This window comes from Crinia signifera, chromosome 7, assembly GCF_055691185.1.
Source record: "Crinia signifera chromosome 7, ASM5569118v1, whole genome shotgun sequence".
Lineage (NCBI taxonomy): Eukaryota > Metazoa > Chordata > Amphibia > Anura > Myobatrachidae > Crinia > Crinia signifera.
This window is the reverse complement of record NC_139223.1, coordinates 17885537-17905150: the sequence shown is the minus strand read 5'-3', so window position 1 is coordinate 17905150 and position 19614 is coordinate 17885537. Positions and strand designations below refer to the sequence as shown.

General features: G+C 49.5%; 1 protein-coding gene across 1 annotated transcript in view; it reads right to left on the bottom strand.

Moving 5' to 3' along the window:
- Positions 1–19614, bottom strand: part of LOC146019882 (uncharacterized) — a 62475-nt gene that overhangs the window by 21686 nt on the left and 21175 nt on the right. The window contains exons 2-6 of the mRNA XM_083152518.1: positions 15142–15471; positions 14228–14527; positions 8168–8452; positions 6143–6253; positions 4858–5238 (exon numbers count right to left, since the gene is read on the bottom strand). Coding sequence (XP_083008644.1) covers positions 4858–5238; positions 6143–6253; positions 8168–8452; positions 14228–14527; positions 15142–15471 — 1407 coding nt within the window. The remainder of the gene's footprint in view (positions 1–4857; positions 5239–6142; positions 6254–8167; positions 8453–14227; positions 14528–15141; positions 15472–19614) is intronic.

Genomic DNA, 19614 nt, shown 5'->3' with positions numbered 1-19614 from the left:
GAGAGGAGTCCGAGGTCGCCGCCGGGGACCAGGTGAGTTGGATTTGCTTCCTTAGGTACCCCTGTGGACTACCTCGGATCCCGGACCCCGGATTCTGCAGCCCAGGAGCCCCGGAACCCCAGGACCAGCCCCGGAACCAGGACCAAGGCCCCGGAACCGGACTCTTCTGCTGGAGCCCCGGAGGACGGACCCAGGATCCAGGGAACGACCTACGGGCTCAAGGTAGGTAAGTATCAGTGTGTGTGTGTTTTGTGTGTATTAAAGTTTTATTTTACAGTGTGTCAGTGTGATTTTGTGAACTATTTTTTGCACTGCAGAACTACAAGTGCCAGCGGGCCCTTTAATGCCCCGCATGCTGGGACTTGTGGTTTCCCAAGTCCCAGCATGCGGGGTAGGCTTGCTGGGACTCATAGTTCGCCAGTATAAAACAATAGTTTTAATTCTTTTTTTTACACAAGTCATCAGCCCCATGCCCACCGCCCAGGGGCATCGGGGATAGCCCCGGACTATCAGCATGGGCTGGTAAGTCCTGGAGGGGGGGGACCCCTTCATTGGGGGGGTCCCCACTTCCCCAGGACCCCTGCCCATGCTGACCAGCCAGGGGGTTAATGCTTTGGCCGCAAGAGCTTATATAATAAGTTTCCCCCGGCTGTGGCATTACCCTGCTGGGTGGTTGTGTCCGGTGCTGGTTCTTAAAATACGGGGGACCCCTAGTCATTTTGTCCCCCGTATTTTGGGAACCAGCGCCGGACCTTGAGCCTGGTGCTGGTTTCATAAAATCAAGGGGACCCCTATTTGTCGGGGACCCTGATTTTATGTCACCAGCACCGGCTTAGTGAGCCCGGGGCTGGTTATACTCGGGCGGGGGACCCCGCGCTCGTTTTTTTTTTTTGACACTTTGCGCTGTCCTGCAAATGTGCGATTTTCAGACATGAAAATCGCACATTTTCAGGACTAAATACAGCGCACCACTTCGCTGCAAATCGCCCCTCTTCGCACTTTTCAGCCTCCAATGCGCATCACATTAAATATGCGCATTTTGACTGAAAAATGCGAATTTAAAATAGGCGATTTGCGGCGATGTGGTGCGCAAATAAAACATGCGCATTTAGCGCATAGCATAGAATGTCACCCATGATGTCAATCAGGTGTAAATGTAATGGCAGCCGGTATGAGCTCTGACCCCTCCCAGGGATGCACACATAAACAGCAAGCGCTCATTAACCGCAGGGAGAAACACAAGGGGCGGAATGTAATGCCGGCTGAGTTCGGTGGCAGTGTGGTATGCCGTCGGAATCAGCCATTTTTTTTAAAGGGGCAATCTCTTACAAGGCACGGGTTTGCCCCTTTAAAAAAAAATTTCGATTTCAGCCAGCATCCCGCACTGCATGTAATGGCCGCAGGCCAGGCTGTGGGGAAGCGGGGTTCCTGGAACACAAATGATGCCCCCTACCTCCCGCTGAATTAGCATATTTTAGGATACAGTATCTGTGTGTATCCTCCTAATGTTTGCACTGTATCTGCACTTTGTAAATCTGTGCAGACCCTTAGTAATAATAATACACATAGGGATTCCAATCATGGGGTTGGCGGGATCCCAGGATTTTGTACTAAAAATGGCAGGATCGGGGTGTCCAATTCCAGGATTTTGCTATTAATATGGAAAATAGGACCCAACCTCACCGCAGCAGAAGCCTCCATCTCCTTACACATGCCGGGCCTTCATTGCCTCACACTGGTGCCGGAACCCCTTTCACCCTCACCTGATTCACCAAGAACATGCAGACCCATGTGTATATATATTTAGCCAGATCTGTCACTCATCCCCTGTGTATATAATGTTACCTCCCAGCGGCATACACAAACCCGCCCCCCTAGGGAAAAGACCAGTGTTCTATGTGTATAATGTTCCCGCCCATCGTTATACACAAACCCGCCCCCCCTAAGGAAAAGACCCCCCCTCCCGCGATTCGCCACGCCTCCCTCCCACGATTCGCTGTGCCCCCCTCCCGTGATTTGTGAACCCCAGCCCCCTCCTGCGATTTGCGGCCCCCCACGACCCCCCCTCCTGCGATTCGCACCCCCCTCAAGCGATTCTAGCCCCCCCTGCGATTTGCGAACCCCCACCCCCTCCCGCCATTCACGGCACCTCCCCCGCGCCCCCTTCCCGGGATTCACGGACCCCCACGGCACCTCCCGCGACCCCCTACCACGATTCACACCCCCCTCCCGCACCCCCACCCGCGATTTGCGGACCCCCCTCCCACGATTTACGCCCCCCTCCCGCGATTCACAGCACCCTCCGCACCCCCCCTCTCGCGATTTGCGGCCCCCCACAACCCGACCCCACCCCGCGTCCCCCTCCCTTTATTCACGGCACCCCCCGCGCCCCTCCCGCGATTCAAGGACCCCCACAACCCACCTCCCGCAATTTGCGGACCCCCCTTCCCGCAATTCAAGCCCCCTGCGCCCCTCCCGCGATTTGCGGACCCCCGCCCCCCCTCCCGCTAATCGCAGATCCCTGCACCCCCCTCTTGCACGGCACCCCCCCTCCTGCGATTTGCGGACCCCCCTCCCTTGATTCGCGCCCCCCTCACGCGATTCTAGCCCCCCTCACGCAATGCGCGCCCCCTCCCGCGATTCAATGGCAAACCCCCCCCCCCCGCGGCACCCCTGCGCCCCCCTCCCGCGATTTGCGGACCCCCTCCCGCAATTCACGGACCCCCACGGCACCTCCCGCGATTAACACCCCCCCTCCCATGATTTGCAGACCCCCTCCCGCAATTCGCGGACCCCCCTCCCACGAATCACGGCACCCCCCTCCCGTGATTCGCGCCCCCCTCACGCGATTCTAGCCCCCTCCCGCGATTCATGGCAAACCCCTCCCCCCGCGGCACCCCTGCGCCCCCCTCCCGCGATTTGCGGACCCCTTCCCGCAATTCACGGACCCCCACGGCACCTCCCGCGATTCACACCCCCCCTCCTTTGATTTGCAGACCCCCTCCCGCAATTCGCGGACCCCCCTCCCACGATTCACGGCACCCCCCGCACCCCCCTCCCGTGATTTGCGGCCTCCCACAACCCCCCCTCCCGCGATTCAGGACCCCCCCACGCCCCCCTCGGAGCATAGCTCCGCCCCCCCACACCCGGAAGACCCGCCACCGAGGTCTGATTGACCCACGGCCTATTCAGTCAGATATAATGGATGACCATCGATAACTACAACAATCGATGGTTATCCAAGTAATATGTTACTACTATCGATGGCAGGGTGCAAAATCGCCATCAATGCCAACCATCGATGGCGTCTGCACCAATGCTCATCCCTACTCTGCAACAGCGAAACCTTTACTAACCCTCATGCCCATACACCTCTATCACTGCCCTGCCTCCTGTTCTCCTGCCCCTTAACTTCCGCCAGTGGGGACCCGCTCACCCTGTGTTGCCCACATTCCTTTATCATGCTTTACCACCCAGCCTCCTGCTCTCATGCACCTTAACTCCCACCCAGTAGGAGGAGACACTGACTCAGGGCCACCGTCCTGTACTCCTGTGCTGCCACGCTGGACCCCCATCCACTAGCAGAAGCTGCACAGTGTCCCCCACCCTCCTCTTTAGTCTCCCGTATGCCCACACACCCCTATCACTACCCAGCTTCCTGCTCTCCTGAATCGTAACTTCCACCACTGGGGAGTCGCTGACGCTGTGTTGCCCACATACCCCTATCATGCCTCATAGCCCAGCCTCCTGCTCTCATGCACCCTAACTCTAACCCAGTAGGAGGAGACACTGACTTAGGGCCACCGTCCTGTACTCCTGTGCTGCCACGCTGGACCCTCACCCACTGGCAGAAGCTGCACAGTGTCCCCCACCCTCCTCTTTAGTCCCCCGTATGCCCACACACCCCTATCACTACCCAGCTTCCTGCTCTCCTGAACCGTAACTTCCACCACTGGGGAGTCGCTGATGCTGTGTTGCCCACATACCCCTATCATGCCTCATAGCCCAGCCTCCTGCTCTCATGCACCCTAACTCCCACCCAGTAGGAGGAGACACTGACTCAGGGGCACCGTCCTGTACTCCTGTGCTGCCACGCTGGACCCTCACCCACTGGCAGAAGCTGCACAGTGTCCCCCACCCTCCTCTTTAGTCCCCCTTATGCCCACACACCCCTATCACTACCCAGCCTCCTGTTTTCCTGTGTCGTGACCTCCGCCAGTGGGGAGCCGCTGACTCAAAAACACCCTACTATACTATTGCACACACACACACCTCAACAACACACACACGCACCACTCCCCCCCCCACAAATGTCACTGTACCCTCCCTCTATCAATGTACATCTTACTCTGTAACCGCTTTTTAATTAAACAAAACAATACACACCCCCTTCCACATCATATGCTCTCTATTTAAGACATTTCACCTATAACTCAAGTTGCAATACAGGCATCTTTCATACAATTCTAACCATATTTCTCACAATACAAACGTTCACAAATTAAGGGGGCGCAGCCCCTTACGCCGGTGTGAAGAGCGCCCGTAGGGTGCGATGAATCACCTAGTGTGTATATATGTAATGTAACTGATGGAAGGTGTCCTAAGAACCTGCCATGAAAATGTAGAGTTGTGTGCTTGGGAGTAACAGGAGCAGATGCTAGGCTGGGTACCCTCACTTCCCATTAAGTATTTACTTATTAGGTGGGGAGGTGAAAATGGAACTGTGCCGCTTGGTTGTAAAAGTGTTTTTGAGGGGCCATGTAACAAACCACCTACGTCTGCCCAATGGCCGTACCATCACAGGTAACAGAACTCTTACAGAAATAAACCTTTAGAAAATGTGACTGGTCTTCTTACTTAATGTCCAGCTGCATTCCCAACTCCTCTCCTCTTTGATCCCATCACAGCAGAACCTGCAGGTGACCTCCAGGTCTTTGCGTTCAGATTTAGGACGTTTAAATCTCAACGCGGTGAGAACGTTGCACAGCTTGTCCAATGAGCACGCAGACTGGTCTGTCCTAACAGTGTAATCGCCGGAGAGCAATGGCGCCTTCTCTCCATCATTATGTGTCCGAGGGTCTGATATTGTCATCTTCTCCCCGCCTTTCTCTTTCACGGTCCAGGCCACAGCTACGTTCGCTGTGCAGTTAGAGGCCACACAGTACAGGGTCACCTGCTCATCATTGGTCCTAAATGGCTCCACGTGGATGGGACTCATACAGAACAGCTTTAAATCAACTGAAGAGAGGAACACACATCTTAGTTTCACCTCCACAGTGTTGACACCACAATGTCTCCATTTATTACGTTGCCATTGTTGAAATGTCGACAGGTAACATGCTAACAACTAAAATGTCAGCATGTAAAATCTGGACAATGTCAGAAGGTCAACAATAGGGTCAGGCTTTGGTATGGGTGGTTGGGGTTTAGGCTGCGGGAGGTAAGAGTTAGGCTGGGTGTGAGTTTAGAGTAAGGCTGGGTGGGTTACAGATAGGGACTATGGAAGTTGTTGGATTAAGCTATGGAAGTATGTGTGGGTGGGAGGGGGGGGGGGGATAGTAAGCCACTGGCAGCCAATCAGATACTATGTATAACTGTATAGATTTCACAAGACAGATACAAGTAACTGATTAATGGAAATTAGCTCTCTACTCTAAGCAGGAGAAGTAGATGGTGCTTAATGCAATTCCTGCATTTATACTGCAGTATGTTGTGAGATTAAAATGTGGTATTTCAAAGTTTTAAAATAATTACAGTGGTGTCCATATACGTCTGTTGTCTATGCAATAGAAGTCGTATTATACATAACGCGTCATTTCCATGTGACTGTAGCGCCAGGAATTGTTTTTGTGACTTTTTCTGTTAAATAGGATGCACAAGCAGCTTCTGATGATTATGATGCACAAGCAGCTTTTGCTGATTATAATGATGCACAAGCAGCTTCTGCAGAGTGAAATGATGTGTGGATGTCTATATTCAATGTGTGACTGCTGCTGCTTGTGTCTATTATTCTCTCCATTATTCAAGTCGCAAAAAATTAAACCCGGCACTACTGATTCATGCCATACAAGATTGGCTGTTTAAAGCGGAAGGATACATCTGTATATACAAAGTAAAGTATTATATAATATAATCATCTCACATTTCTTCTTGGTGATGAGATACCAGGAAGCCGCCATAGCTCCAAACGCCAGCAATGCTAATACCAGGAAGAAGACGGTGAGGCCGGCATGACATGCTCTCCTACAGTCAGCTGTGGGCACAGAGAGGAGAGAATATGCAGTTATATATCCGTTACTGTATTCTAGAGCTTCAAACTGTGCTTCTTCAATCATGGTGGGACTACAAGTCCCAGTATATCCCACCATTACAATCCAATGTCTGGTAGTGCATGCTGGGACTTGTAGTTCTACCACAGCTGGAGAGCATGTGAGATCAAATGCTCCCTGTGACCGGACGCCTGCCCTTACGCTCTGGCTATGCCCTTCGGGTCCACAGATGGCGGTTCCTGGTCTCACGGGACCTGGCCAATAACCGATTCCCTGTTATCGTCAGTAACCACCCGTCACTGACTCCGCCCACTACGCAGTGGGTGTGGATATCACTGCTGCCACCACCAGGCTCCTACTTAGGTGACGCCTGGAACCACCGTTCCCTCCTCAGGCCCAAACGCTGGCACCTGAGTACTACCTGCTGGAATGTGTGTATTGAACCGAGTCCAATTTCCTTAGAATATATAACTTCCAGGAAAGGTGGAGATCATTTGATTATCTCCTGGACATGTTTACATAAAGAAACACAAATGTCTGTGCATTACCAACATCTCGCACACAGGATGGCATGGATTTAGTGACACATCACATACACAAGTGATGTACTACTAACACCTTTACACAGGAACTACAGACACAAAGCCTACTACCTGCTGTGCAGTGGCCACTCACAGACATTCAGGAGGAAACCAAAATTAGCATCTAATTTCCTTATCACAAGGATTCCTTCCTTAAGTCATTTTCAAAGTGCATTTTCACATTTAAAATACATTTAAATTACACTTTATACATCATACACAGCCTGTGCTCAGCAGACGCTTCCGAAACCACATAACACTGCAGCTGCGGACCTTCAGTCCCAGCTCAGTGCTTCACATATATTAATACATTTAAAATATCTTTATTTAACCCATTTTGCCCAGCTCTGGTCTCCCTTGAGCCCTGCAGCCCAGCTGCAGGGGCTCCTTAACACTGGACTGGCTGTGCTGAGAAGCCGGCTTCCAACCTTCCGTGCCCGAACTCTTGGCAGCAGCAGTTCCCAGCGCACCGCCGTGTAGCATGGGCTTCTGTAGCGCTGCAGCCCGGGACAGCATCCTGGTTGCAGCATCTCCCAGCACACCGCTCGACCATGCCACATTCCCTCTCCACTGGAGGATGGGGTTACAGCTGGATGGCGCTGGGGTTGCCGGAGATAGAGCGGGGCCACGGCGCCCATACACAATGTGAATAAAAAAAATTTTTTAATTTGGCGCCAAGCGCCCCTTGTCCAAGATGGTGTCGCAGCACAGAGGATTAACTCCTTCCGTGTGGTGGCCGCCACGGCCTAAGCCAAATGGAATAGGAGCAGCACCTCTGAAGGGTCTTCTGTTAGACAAGACCCAAACAATAGAAATGGAAAAAAAGGGGGGGGAGTATCAGAGTGCGCTAGTATACAATCAATACAGATTTGAACATTTGATATTTAATATAAAACGTACAAATCTACGTACAATGTACAGAAATAAAACAAGCCCTTATTAGGGTATCGCAAATATACAAATGGTGAACATAAATAATTGCTGTTCGATTCAGAAGATCTTGATCACAAATAGATAGCTATCTATTTGTGATCAAGATCTTCTGAATTGAACAGCAATTATTTAGGTTCACCATCTGGTGCTGCTCTGCCCCTGCTTAGGTGTTGCAGCATGACAGATTCCTGCAATCTCCAGCATCCAATCTGCTGCTGCCAAACTGGCTCACTGGCAGTGGGTGCGGCTCCCCTATTTGAATTTCGGACTGTGCTGCAGCCCCACCCCAGGATCCACCACTGCTATATACAATTATATCTTCATGCCAAACAATTGTGAAGTGAAACAGGCCAGAGGCGGTGACAGTATCACAGAGTTACTTACTGTTTAGTTTGACTTCCAGCATCTCAGTGATAGGGCTGTCCAACGTCTCATGTCGGACCTCACAAGAGATCTCACTTGGCCGCTTGTCACTGTCCATCAGAACCCGATAATAGATCTCTTTATTGAAAATACCATTGACGCTTCCTCTGGGCGGCTCCATTCTCTTCCCATCCAACAACCAGCTTATCGCCATGGCTTCTGGGTAATACCCCCTGGCCTCACACACATATATCTGCTCCTCATTGCCGGGGGTCTTTGCAGATATGACTCTCACAGAGGGAGCAGCTGCAGAAACATGTTAGATAATAAGGAACAGATGCTACAACATGATACTCGATGTGGTGGTGCCTCTCTTTCTGTTATCATGTGCACATTGTGGCTGATGCCGGGGCAGGAGTTACGCCTTAACATTGCTATGTGCATAATTATTAGCAATAACAATTTATTTTTATTAAGCATTTTCTATGTTATTTTGAAAATGCATTATTTGGGGTAAATCTCTTAACGCTTCTAAAACTGAAAAAAAGGTGATGTTGCCCATATCAACCAATCAGATTCTATAAAAGTGCATACAGACGGTACAATTATTTGACCAATTTAGTTGAAAGACATTTCCATTGAACCCATTGTCCTGGACGAAAGATGTTGATGAAAGACATTGACGACAGACGACAGACGAAAGATCTAGCTACAGTTTATCGGCTCTTTGTGAAAGATATCCAAATTGAGCTGCATGCACAGTTGACGAACAATCTGGATGAACAACTGGCGGGTATGCGCATCATCATTCGTCGTTCATCTGTCATCAATATCTTTCGTCCAGGACACTGGGTTCAATGGAAATGTCTTTCAACCAAATTGGTCGAAAAAATTGTACAGTGTGTATGATTGACAGAATCTGATCATTTTTAAAAGTTTTAATAAATGTAACCCCCCTAGGGCTGTTATTGTCATGTTTTACAAAGGATGCGCCAAATCCAGTATTCAATTTGGGATTCAACTTCTAAAGAATTGTGGGAAGAGTCAAGTTCAGGCGGCTGGAATTCAAATTCCCTGTAACTTTATTTAGCAGAAATGAAGTTGTGAAATAACTGAGCCAAGGCTATAGGAACCATTATATCATAGTGGTCCAACCAGCTTAGTGTTACTGTATACATAGCACAGGGTTAGATTTACAGGACCTCTTGTACCAGGATTACGTATGTCATTTCGGTACTTGTGAGTTATCCGGGCTGCCGATTTTTTCATCGCGCCCGAAATCGGGGGCATCGCGTCGGTCGTGGCCGTTATAAGGGGCCGCGACGCGATGCCCACGATTTCCCATAGACAGTAATGTTAAAAGACGCGATGGACCCGATTGCCCATAGACAGCAATGTTAAAATGAAATGACAATGTGAAATTGGCCAATATGGCCATTTCACATTGGATATGTTTTAAAAAAAAAGTTTCATGGCCCCCCACCACCGTTAACGCCACCCCGCTATTGACGCCAACCCGAAGCGTGGCGAGCGCAGCGAGCCCGCGAGGGACGGCGGTACGCGTCCTCCGACCTTTTCATACCCCTAATATCCACGTCGGCGTGGAGTTGAGAATAGAATAGTGTGGCGAGCGCAGCGAGCCACCGAGCCCGAAGCGTGGCGAGCGCAGCGAGCCCCGCGAGGGGACGCGGACACCTGTGAAGCCCGCAAGGGGACGCGGATACCTATGAAGGTATCCGCGTCCCCTCGCGGGGCTCGCTACGCTCGCCACTCTATTCTATTCTCAACTCCGCGCCGACGTGGATAGTAGGGGTATGAAAAGGTCGGAGGACGCGTACCGCCGCCCCTCGCGGGCTCGCTGCGCTCGCCACGCTTCGGGTTGGCGTCAATAGCGGGGTGGCATTAACGGTGGTGGGGGGCCATGAAACATTTTTTTTTTAAAACATATCCAATGTGAAATGCCCATATTGGCCAATTTCACATTGTCATTTTATTTTAACATTGCTGTCTATGGGAAATCGGGTCCATCGTGTCTTTTAACATTACTGTCTATGGGAAATCGGGTCCATCGTGTCTTTTAACATTACTGTCTATGGAAAATCGTGGGCATCGCGTCGCGGCCCCTTATAACGGCCACGACCGACGCGATGCCCCCGATTTGGGGCTAAATCGCGGGCATCGCGTCGGTCGGGTGTCCTTAAGTTAACTAAACTTAAGGACAAAATCGGCAGCCCGGATAATTCACAAGAACCGTAATTTCTAAATGATGGAATTGTGCAAACCAATGAAAGCTCGTTGCTGATTGGTCAGTATATATTGTGCATGTTAAGCGTCATACTTAGTTAATAACACATTTCCTTTGTACAGCACTTTAATGTAGATTTTCCAAGCATATATGTGGCCACACAGCTCATTTAGGAGGTAATTCGGGGTTGCTCACTAAGCTGCGTATTTTCGCTGCCTGGCGAACGATCAAATGATTTCTCCTCTCTTCATAGATAAAGTAGGCCTGGACTTTTATCTCGCCCGTTCTTGTGTGAATTCGGGGCAGGCGCTGACGTCATGGGAGGCAGGCAGGGGCATGCCTTCATTCGCAGGTGTCCTCCCAGTGTTCCATGTATCATGTCCATATTTTCATTGGCTACGCCCCATGTGGCATGTGGCCACACCCATTCGGCATGCATACACAGTCCCGCTAAGTCTTTTTTTTAGACTTGCTCCACTGGCTGGGGGGAATTGCACTTGAATTTGAATAGCAAGCAATAATTTTCTTGCAGATATATAGTGCCAGTTACATATCATGTCCCCAGTAGTGCCAGTTACATATCATGTCCTCAATAGTGCCAGTTACATACAGTATTATGTCCTCAGTAGTGCCAGTTACATACAGTATCATGTCCTCAGTAGTGCCAGTTACATACAGTATCATGTCCTCAGTAGTGCCAGTTACATACAGTATTATGTCCTCAGTAGTGCCAGTTACATATCATGTCCGCAGTAGTGCCAGTTACATCAGAATCATCTTTATTGGCCAGGTATACTTGCGTATGCTTGGTATTTTTTGTGGTAACAGTGCAGCATCAATCAGGGAACACAAAGGGGGTGGGAAGAGAGGCATAAACATACATCACATACATTTCACATATATCTAGAACAGTTCGAGTTAGTATTAAGTATTTGGTATGTTCAATACGGTTTAGTTGGTGGACAGCTATTGGGAAGAAGCCTTTTGTAGTTCTTGTCGTCTTTGCTGGAATGGACCTAAAACATCTGCCTGACGGAAGGGGTTCAAACAGGTTGTGGCCAGGGTGTAGCTTGTCCGCCAAGATCTTTCCTGCACGCTTATTGACCCTGGGTAGGTATAGTTCTTGGACAGTGGGGAGCTCCGCCCCAATGATCTTTTCTGCCATCCTCACCACTCTTTGCAACCTTCGTCTGTCATTCTCGTTTGCTCCTCCGAACGAGATTGTGATCGAGGAGCAAAGGACAGACTCTACTATGGCAGTGTAGAAGATGAGCAGCAGCTCCTGCGGGATGTTGCATTTCTTGAGTTGCCTCAGGAAGAACAACCGCTGCTGAGCCTTCTTGACAGTTGTAATGATGTTGGGACCCCATTTGAGGTCGCAGGAAATCTTTGTTCCTAGGAATTTGAAGGAGTCGACCCTCGACACTACTCTGTCAGATATTATGAGTGGGTGCATGGCATTTGGTTTCCTTCTGAAGTCCACCACCATCTCCACCGTTTTGAGTGGGTTGAGGTCAAGGTTGTTTCCGCAACACCATTTAGTTAGCCGATCCACCTCCCGTCTGTATGCCGACTCGTTTCCATCCATGATTAGACCGATAACCGTTGTGTCGTCTGCAAATTTTATAATTATTACTGACTGTTCTGCTGAGGTGCAGTCGTTTGTGTAGAGGGAGAAGAGCAGGGGGGAGAGGACACATCCTTGAGGGGCACCGGTGCTAATTGTGCATGTGTTTGACATGAATGCGCCTGCTTTCACCGCCTGTTTCCTTTCAGTCAGGAAGTCAGTGATCCAGGAGCATGTAGGTTCTGGGACTCCTACTGAACTGAGTTTTGGCTCCAGGATGTCAGGGATGATAGTGTTGAATGCCGAGCTGAAATCAACAAATAGTATCCTTGCATAGGTGCCTGGACTGTGCAGGTGCTGTAGAATGTGGTGCAGCCCTAGGTTGACTGCATCCTCGACACTTCTGTTTGCTCGGTAGGCAAACTGCAGGGGGTCGAGGTGAGCATTTGTACATGTATTTCTACAGTATTATGTCCTCAGTAGTGCCAGTTACATACAGTATCATGTCCTCAGTAGTGCCAGTTACATACAGTATCATGTCCTCAGTAGTGCCAGTTACATATCATGTCCCCAGTAGTGGCAGATACATATCATGTCCCCAGTAGTGCCAGTTACATATCATGTCCCCAGTAGTGGCAGATACATATCATGTCCCCAGTAGTACCAGTTACATATCATGTCCCCAGTAGTGCCAGTTACATATCATGTCCCCAGTAGTGCCAGTTACATATCATGTCCCCAGTAGTGGCAGATACATATCATGTCCCCAGTAGTGGCAGATACATATCATGTCCCCAGTAGTGCCAGTTACATATCATGTCCCCAGTAGTGCCAGTTACATATCATGTCCCCAGTAGTGGCAGATACATATCATGTCCCCAGTAGTACCAGTTACATATCATGTCCCCAGTAGTGCCAGTTACATATCATGTCCCCAGTAGTGCCAGTTACATATCATGTCCCCAGTAGTGGCAGATACATATCATGTCCCCAGTAGTGGCAGATACATATCATGTCCCCAGTAGTGCCAGTTACATATCATGTCCCCAGTAGTGCCAGTTACATATCATGTCCCCAGTAGTGCCAGTTACATATCATGTCCCCAGTAGTGCCAGTTACATATCATGTCCCCAGTAGTGCCAGTTACATATCATGTCCTCAGTAGTGCCAGTTACATATCGTGTCCTCAGTAGTGCCAGTTACATATCATGTCCCCAGTAGTGGCAGATACATATCATGTCCCCAGTAGTGGCAGATACATATCATGTCCCCAGTAGTGCCAGTTACATATCATGTCCCCCAGTAGTGCCAGTTACATATCATGTCCCCAGTAGTGCCAGTTACATATCATGTCCCCAGTAGTGCCAGTTACATATCATGTCCCCAGTAGTGGCAGATACATATCATGTCCCCAGTAGTGCCAGTTACATATCATGTCCCCAGTAGTGGCAGATACATATCATGTCCCCAGTAGTGCCAGTTACATATCATGTCCCCCAGTAGTGCCAGTTACATATCGTGTCCTCAGTAGTGCCAGTTACATATCATGTCCCCAGTAGTGCCAGTTACATATCGTGTCCTCAGTAGTGCCAGTTACATATCATGTCCCCAGTAGTGGCAGATACATATCATGTCCCCAGTAGTGCCAGTTACAGATCATGTCCCCAGTAGTGGCAGATACATATCATGTCCCCAGTAGTGCCAGTTACATATCATGTCCCCAGTAGTGCCAGTTACATATCATGTCCCCAGTAGTGCCAGTTACATATCATGTCCCCAGTAGTGGCAGATACATATCATGTCCCCAGTAGTGCCAGTTACATATCATGTCCCCAGTAGTGCCAGTTACATATCATGTCCCCAGTAGTGGCAGATACATATCATGTCCCCAGTAGTGCCAGTTAAATATCTGGCCCCAAGTAGTGCCAGTTACATATCATGTCCCCAGTAGTGCCAGTTACATATAATGGTAAAGTGTTCTACTTCACCATTAGAGGTGGTGGAACTCAGTCGTCGTCGTCGTCCCCCTCACTTTAACCCCTGGATATTACGGATTTGGAAATAACTTCCATGGAAACAAATTGGGCCTGATGATTATGGTATAAAGGGTTGACAGTCAACAGGTCAACACCAGTCGACAGGCACAAGGTCGTTACAAGCAAAAGGCCGGCATCGAAATGATGGACACATGAAAAGCTTGACATGAGTTTTTCATGTTTTTTTGTGTGTCAGATATCATCGTGTGGACAGTCCACAAGGCTGCACTCACCTCCATACTCCACTCTGAAGCCATCTTGGAGAGGACCGCGGAGAGACGCATGGTCCACCTTGCAGGTGATGACAGGATTGCCCTTGGCCTGAGAGGGGGTGATGGTCACTGAGCTGTTTACGTTATAGGTCCCGTCTGCGTTCATCTGGAATGTCTTCAATACGGATCCGGTCAGAGCCTGACCGTCCCTGAGCCACGTCACTGTGATATCTTTTGGGAAGAAATCAGTGATAGAACATTCCACCAGACTGCTCTCATCCTGACGAAGAGCCTTCTTCTTTATCTTCACCTCTGGGGCAGCTGGAAGAGAGAGAGAAAAGGAGAGAGAGAAAAGGAGAGAGAGAAAAGGAGAGAGAGAGAAAAGGAGAGAGCGAGAGAGAGAGAGAGAAAAGAGAGAGAGAAAAAATGAGAGAGAAAGAGAAAGAAAAGAGAAAAAAAATGATGATCATACAGTAGTTATAATATTATATTATAGTTCTTCAGCAGCAAGACAGACTGTACTAGGTTCACGCCTAATGTATATTTCCATCAACAAGGTTCAGACTCAGCCGCCTAATACATGCTCTTTAGAGATTAACAAATACAGCTGCACATGGTCAATGCGTTTCGACTTCTGTTGTGGAACTTTATTATACTTGGACAACCCTTATATGGTCTTTGTGTCTAAGCTCGGTCATCTTTGTACATTTATCTCCTCTGCTCCTAGAATACAGAGCTTCAAACGCAAATATGTCTGCCAAGTGCCAAAATACCATTTCAAGTAAATCAGGGACTGGCAAGTATATATAATTAGTACTTAGCTTCCTAGTTAGCAGCATAAAACCAATGGGAAAATGGGGATTAAACAATAATATTGCCCTATATGTAGCTCAGAACTCACAGTGAGCAGGTTAACACCGCTGAATGACACTTACCCAGAATATTGAGCTGTATCTCCTTCTGTTGTCTGTCAGGACTGTAAATCACTAAGCACTTGTACGTCCCCTGGTTAGAGATGGTCACATTGTAAATGGACAGCGAGGCGTTTCCCCGCTTGACTTCCTGGTCATCCATGGACACTCCTGGACTGGAGACCTTCTCCTTGTTGTCATATCTCAGCAGCTCCTTGTTTTCCAAGTGCCAGAATACGGCCAAGAGCTGGGGATTCACCGAAGGACTAGCCACACGGAACGTGCATGGCAGGAGAGTCTGAGTTTGGAAAATAGCAGATTGAGAAGTCGGAACGGTGACCTCGAGTCCAGAACCTGCCAGGAGACACCAGAGGGGCAAAGGAGTTACCAACACAATGGTCTAGTTGTGCACATCATAACATAGACAGTACAGTATGGGCTGTGTCTAGATCCACTTCTGTTTTGTGACCAGGATGTGATGTTAGATGTGGGTGGAAGTAGTTAGATGCCCTCACAGGGTTTTTTATTGGTATTTTACGTAGTTGTAGGTTATTTTATTTTATTGCAGCTGGATTGTACCCTTGTGAAAAATTCATTTTGACCTTCCCATTGTCGACCTAATGCTTGGGTCGACCTTCTGACCCTTTCGATCTGTGGCCTGTTGACCTATTTCATGTGTCAACCTAATAATGCCTGTCGCCCACAACCTTTCTCAGTCATTTATTCCCCCAGCAGCTGCTCCTAGACCCCGCCTTTGGCGTTACTCTAGGTACTCACACAACCCTATCTCTGGGACATTAGGGAGGAGGTTAGGAAGAGCCAAGGGGTGCCGGACGGGGTCCCGACAGTCGGGATCCCGACAGGCATTTACCCGACGTCGGGATCCCGACTGTCAAAACACAGACAGCCGGGTTCCCGACGGCCACCTACTTTTTTCCCTCGTGGGGGTCCACGACCCCCATAGAGGGACAATAGAATAGGTGGCGAGTGTAGCGCTCACCATGTGAGTCCGGACAGTTGGGATCCCGACGTCGGGCTAATGACATAGGATTCTTTAAATATTAACTAATGGACATCTCCATAACACATTTCATAATCTCTCAGGACTTATTCCCTGAACTGGTTATTTGGGTTTGAAACCGATAAAATCTTTTATGACCGATCCAAAATCATTATTACGCTTCATTGCCTGTGTTTAGTTTCAAAAGGGATCAAAGGCCATATTTCACGCTACCCATAAGCTCCTCTGCTGCACAGAACATACAGTAGGTCACCTGCCAGACACACGCCTGACATTTATCTGACAGTCATTGTGAAAACGGGAGTTATGGTAAAACCTACCTTCGGTTATCTCCCTTCTTCAAGGTTCCTGGGCCCACAGGGATAACATCGAGGGTTGTAGACAGATCCAGAGGACCGGGCACCAATTCTCCAAAGCTTTAGGCTTTCCATCATGACTGGCTCCTCTCCTCTGTAACCCTGCCTCCATGCTAGGTCACTTAGTTTAGTTAACAAGCCCCAGCAGGAAGCAGAGAAGTACAGAAGACGAAGTACAGGCATGGTATACATTTACTCATACAAGAGGAAAGGGGACCAACAACTAAAATTGCAAGCCCCACATACATCAGGCGTACCAGGCTGGGTGCCCTGTGGCCGAGGAACCTTGAAGAAAGGGAGTTTTACCATAACTCCCGTTTTCTTCTTCAGGGTTTCTAGGTTAACGGTTAACATCGGGTGTCAGGTTTTGTGAGCTGGCTGAAGCACCAGCCGGAGTGTAACGGAGGCTGGGTGCTTTAAGGTACTTGGGCGGGATGTTATAACATCCGCGGCCCCCCTTCGCCGGACATCGCATTTTTAATAACGGCATATGCTATAACATATGCCGTTATTCATGCAAGGGACAGCTCTTGCGGTAAGAGCTGTCCCTTGCGATGCGGTGCCGGCACTGGACTTCCGGGTCTGTGACCCGGGAGTCCATCTGCGCATGCGCAGACCCCGGCGCCGGCCGCAGGGCATGCTGGGAGGGATCCGTGACGGATCCCTCAAACAGCGCTGCGGTAAGAAGCCCATAGGCTTCTGCAGGGATTCGCCAGCTTTAGCTGGCGATTCCCTCCGCAGCGCTGACACTGCGGAGGCGCCATATAGCATATAGAAATGCGGTAGAAACCCCGAAAACGGGGTTTTTACCGCATTTCTGCTATATAGCATCCCGCCCCTTGTGAGTTATCCGGGCTGCCGATTTTGTCCTTAACTTAAGGACACCCGACCAACGCGATGCCCGCGATTTAGCCCAAATCGGGGGCATCGCGTCGGTCGTGGCCGTTATAAGGGGCCGCGACGCGATGCCCGCGATTTCCCATAGACAGTAATGTTAAAAGACACGATGGACCCGATTTCCCATAGACAGTAATGTTAAAAGACGCGATGGACCCGATTTCCCATAGACAGCAATGTTAAAAGACGCGATGGACACGATTTCCCATAGACAGCAATGTTAAAATAAAATGACAATGTGAAATTGGCCAATATGGCCATTTCACATTGGATATGTTTTAAAAAAAAATGTTTCATGGCCCCCCACCACCGTTAACGCCACCCCGCTATTGACGCCAACCCGAAGCGTGGCGAGCGCAGCGAGCCCACGAGGGGCGGCGGTACGCGTCCTCCGACTTTTTCATACCCCTACTATCCACTAGGGCGTGGAGTGAGAATAGAATAGTGTGGCGAGCGCAGCGAGCCACCGAGCCCGAAGCGTGGCGAGCGCAGCGAGCCCCGCGAGGGGACGCAGATACCTTCACAGGTATCCGCGTGCCCTTGCGGGCTTCACAGGTGTCCGCGTCCCCTCGCGGGGCTCGCCACACTATTCTATTCTCACTCCACGCCCTAGTGGATAGTAGGGGTATGAAAAGGTCGGAGGACACGTACCGCCGCCCCTCGCGGGCTCGCTGCGCTCGCCACGCTGCGGGGTGGCGTTAACGGTGGTGGGGGGCCATGAAACATTTTTTTTTAAAACATATCCAATGTGAAATGCCCATATTGGCCAATTTCACATTGTCATTTTATTTTAACATTGTTGTCTATGGGAAATCGGGTCCATCGCGTCTTTTAACATTACTGTCTATGGGAAATCGGGTCGGAAATCGTGTCCATCGTGTCTTTTAACATTACTGTCTATGGGAAATCGCGGGCATCGCGTCGCGGCTCCTTATAACGGCCACGACCGACGCGATGCCCACGATTTCGGGCGCGATGAAAAAATCGGCAGCCCGGATAACTCACAAGTACCTGCTTTAATGTAGGGCTATTGCATGAACGACAGAATGGAGTGAAGCAATTGAATAAAATTAAACCTTTTTAATAAAGATATGGAGGATGGCACAATGAAATAACTGTAGATATTGACAACAATAATAATAATAATAATAATAATAATAAGGTTGAAGATGATTGGGAGATTGGATGATTTGAAGATTGGATGATTTGAAGATTGGATGATTGGATAATTTGAAGATTGGATGATGATAAAGAAGGAATGGAAATGAGATGAAGTCCAGTTGGAATCTTGTGCTGAATGAGGTCGTAGCTGCCAGAACCAGGGATGCTGGCCATGGGTATTGACCGTCAGGAAGCTAGGAGGAAGATGACACCCTTTGGGGGGTTAACCTTGTCCTTGTCCTAATTGGCGGCAGAGGATCTCCGTGGACGGATATGGTGAAGCAGTAGACGACCAGCAGGAAGATCAGGATAGACTTTCACCCAGGAAGACGAGGAGTCAGCCTGCAGCAGATACTGCAGGAATAGCCATCCTCTTTTGGCCACCCTCTTTTGTGGAAACCGTATAGTACGAATAAGGAATCCGAACGTCTGATCAATTCCATACACTGTTAGTAAATCTTAAGGGCCGTACAAAGTCCAGAGATTTCTCTTTTTTGGACAGACTCGAGGAACATAGGGCCGGAACCACTATTTCCTGATTCATATGAAACTTCAACACCACCTTATACCCTTTTCACATCGTACCGAATTACCGGGTACAAGCCGGTTTCTTGCCAGTTCGACCTGGTAGTTAGTGTGATGTGAAAAGGGTTACCGGTTACAGCAGAGTTCTTACGGGTTCGTTGCCGTGTTGCTGTGCAGTGAGAACGGCTTAAACATGTCGAGCGACCCATTTCCCATTCACACTATGGAGGAGGCAGCACTTGGAGCAAAACCATATCTAAGCACTGCATCCTCCCCCGCCTCCGATGATGTGCCGATGCTCTGCCGCGCCCCCACATGATGTCAGCGAACATGCCGGTTCGCAGAGGCGATCCGAACAGACCGCAAATGCAGGGTCGCACCAGGACTGAACCATTTCAAAGTCCCAGTGCGACCCTACATTTGCATCTGAAAGCGGTATTAGGAAGGTATGAAGGTTTTGTCCTGATGGAACACCAGAAACGGGGAAGGACAGAACAAAGCCCCCAAATCTGGTAGCCTCCTAGCTGAGGCGATAGC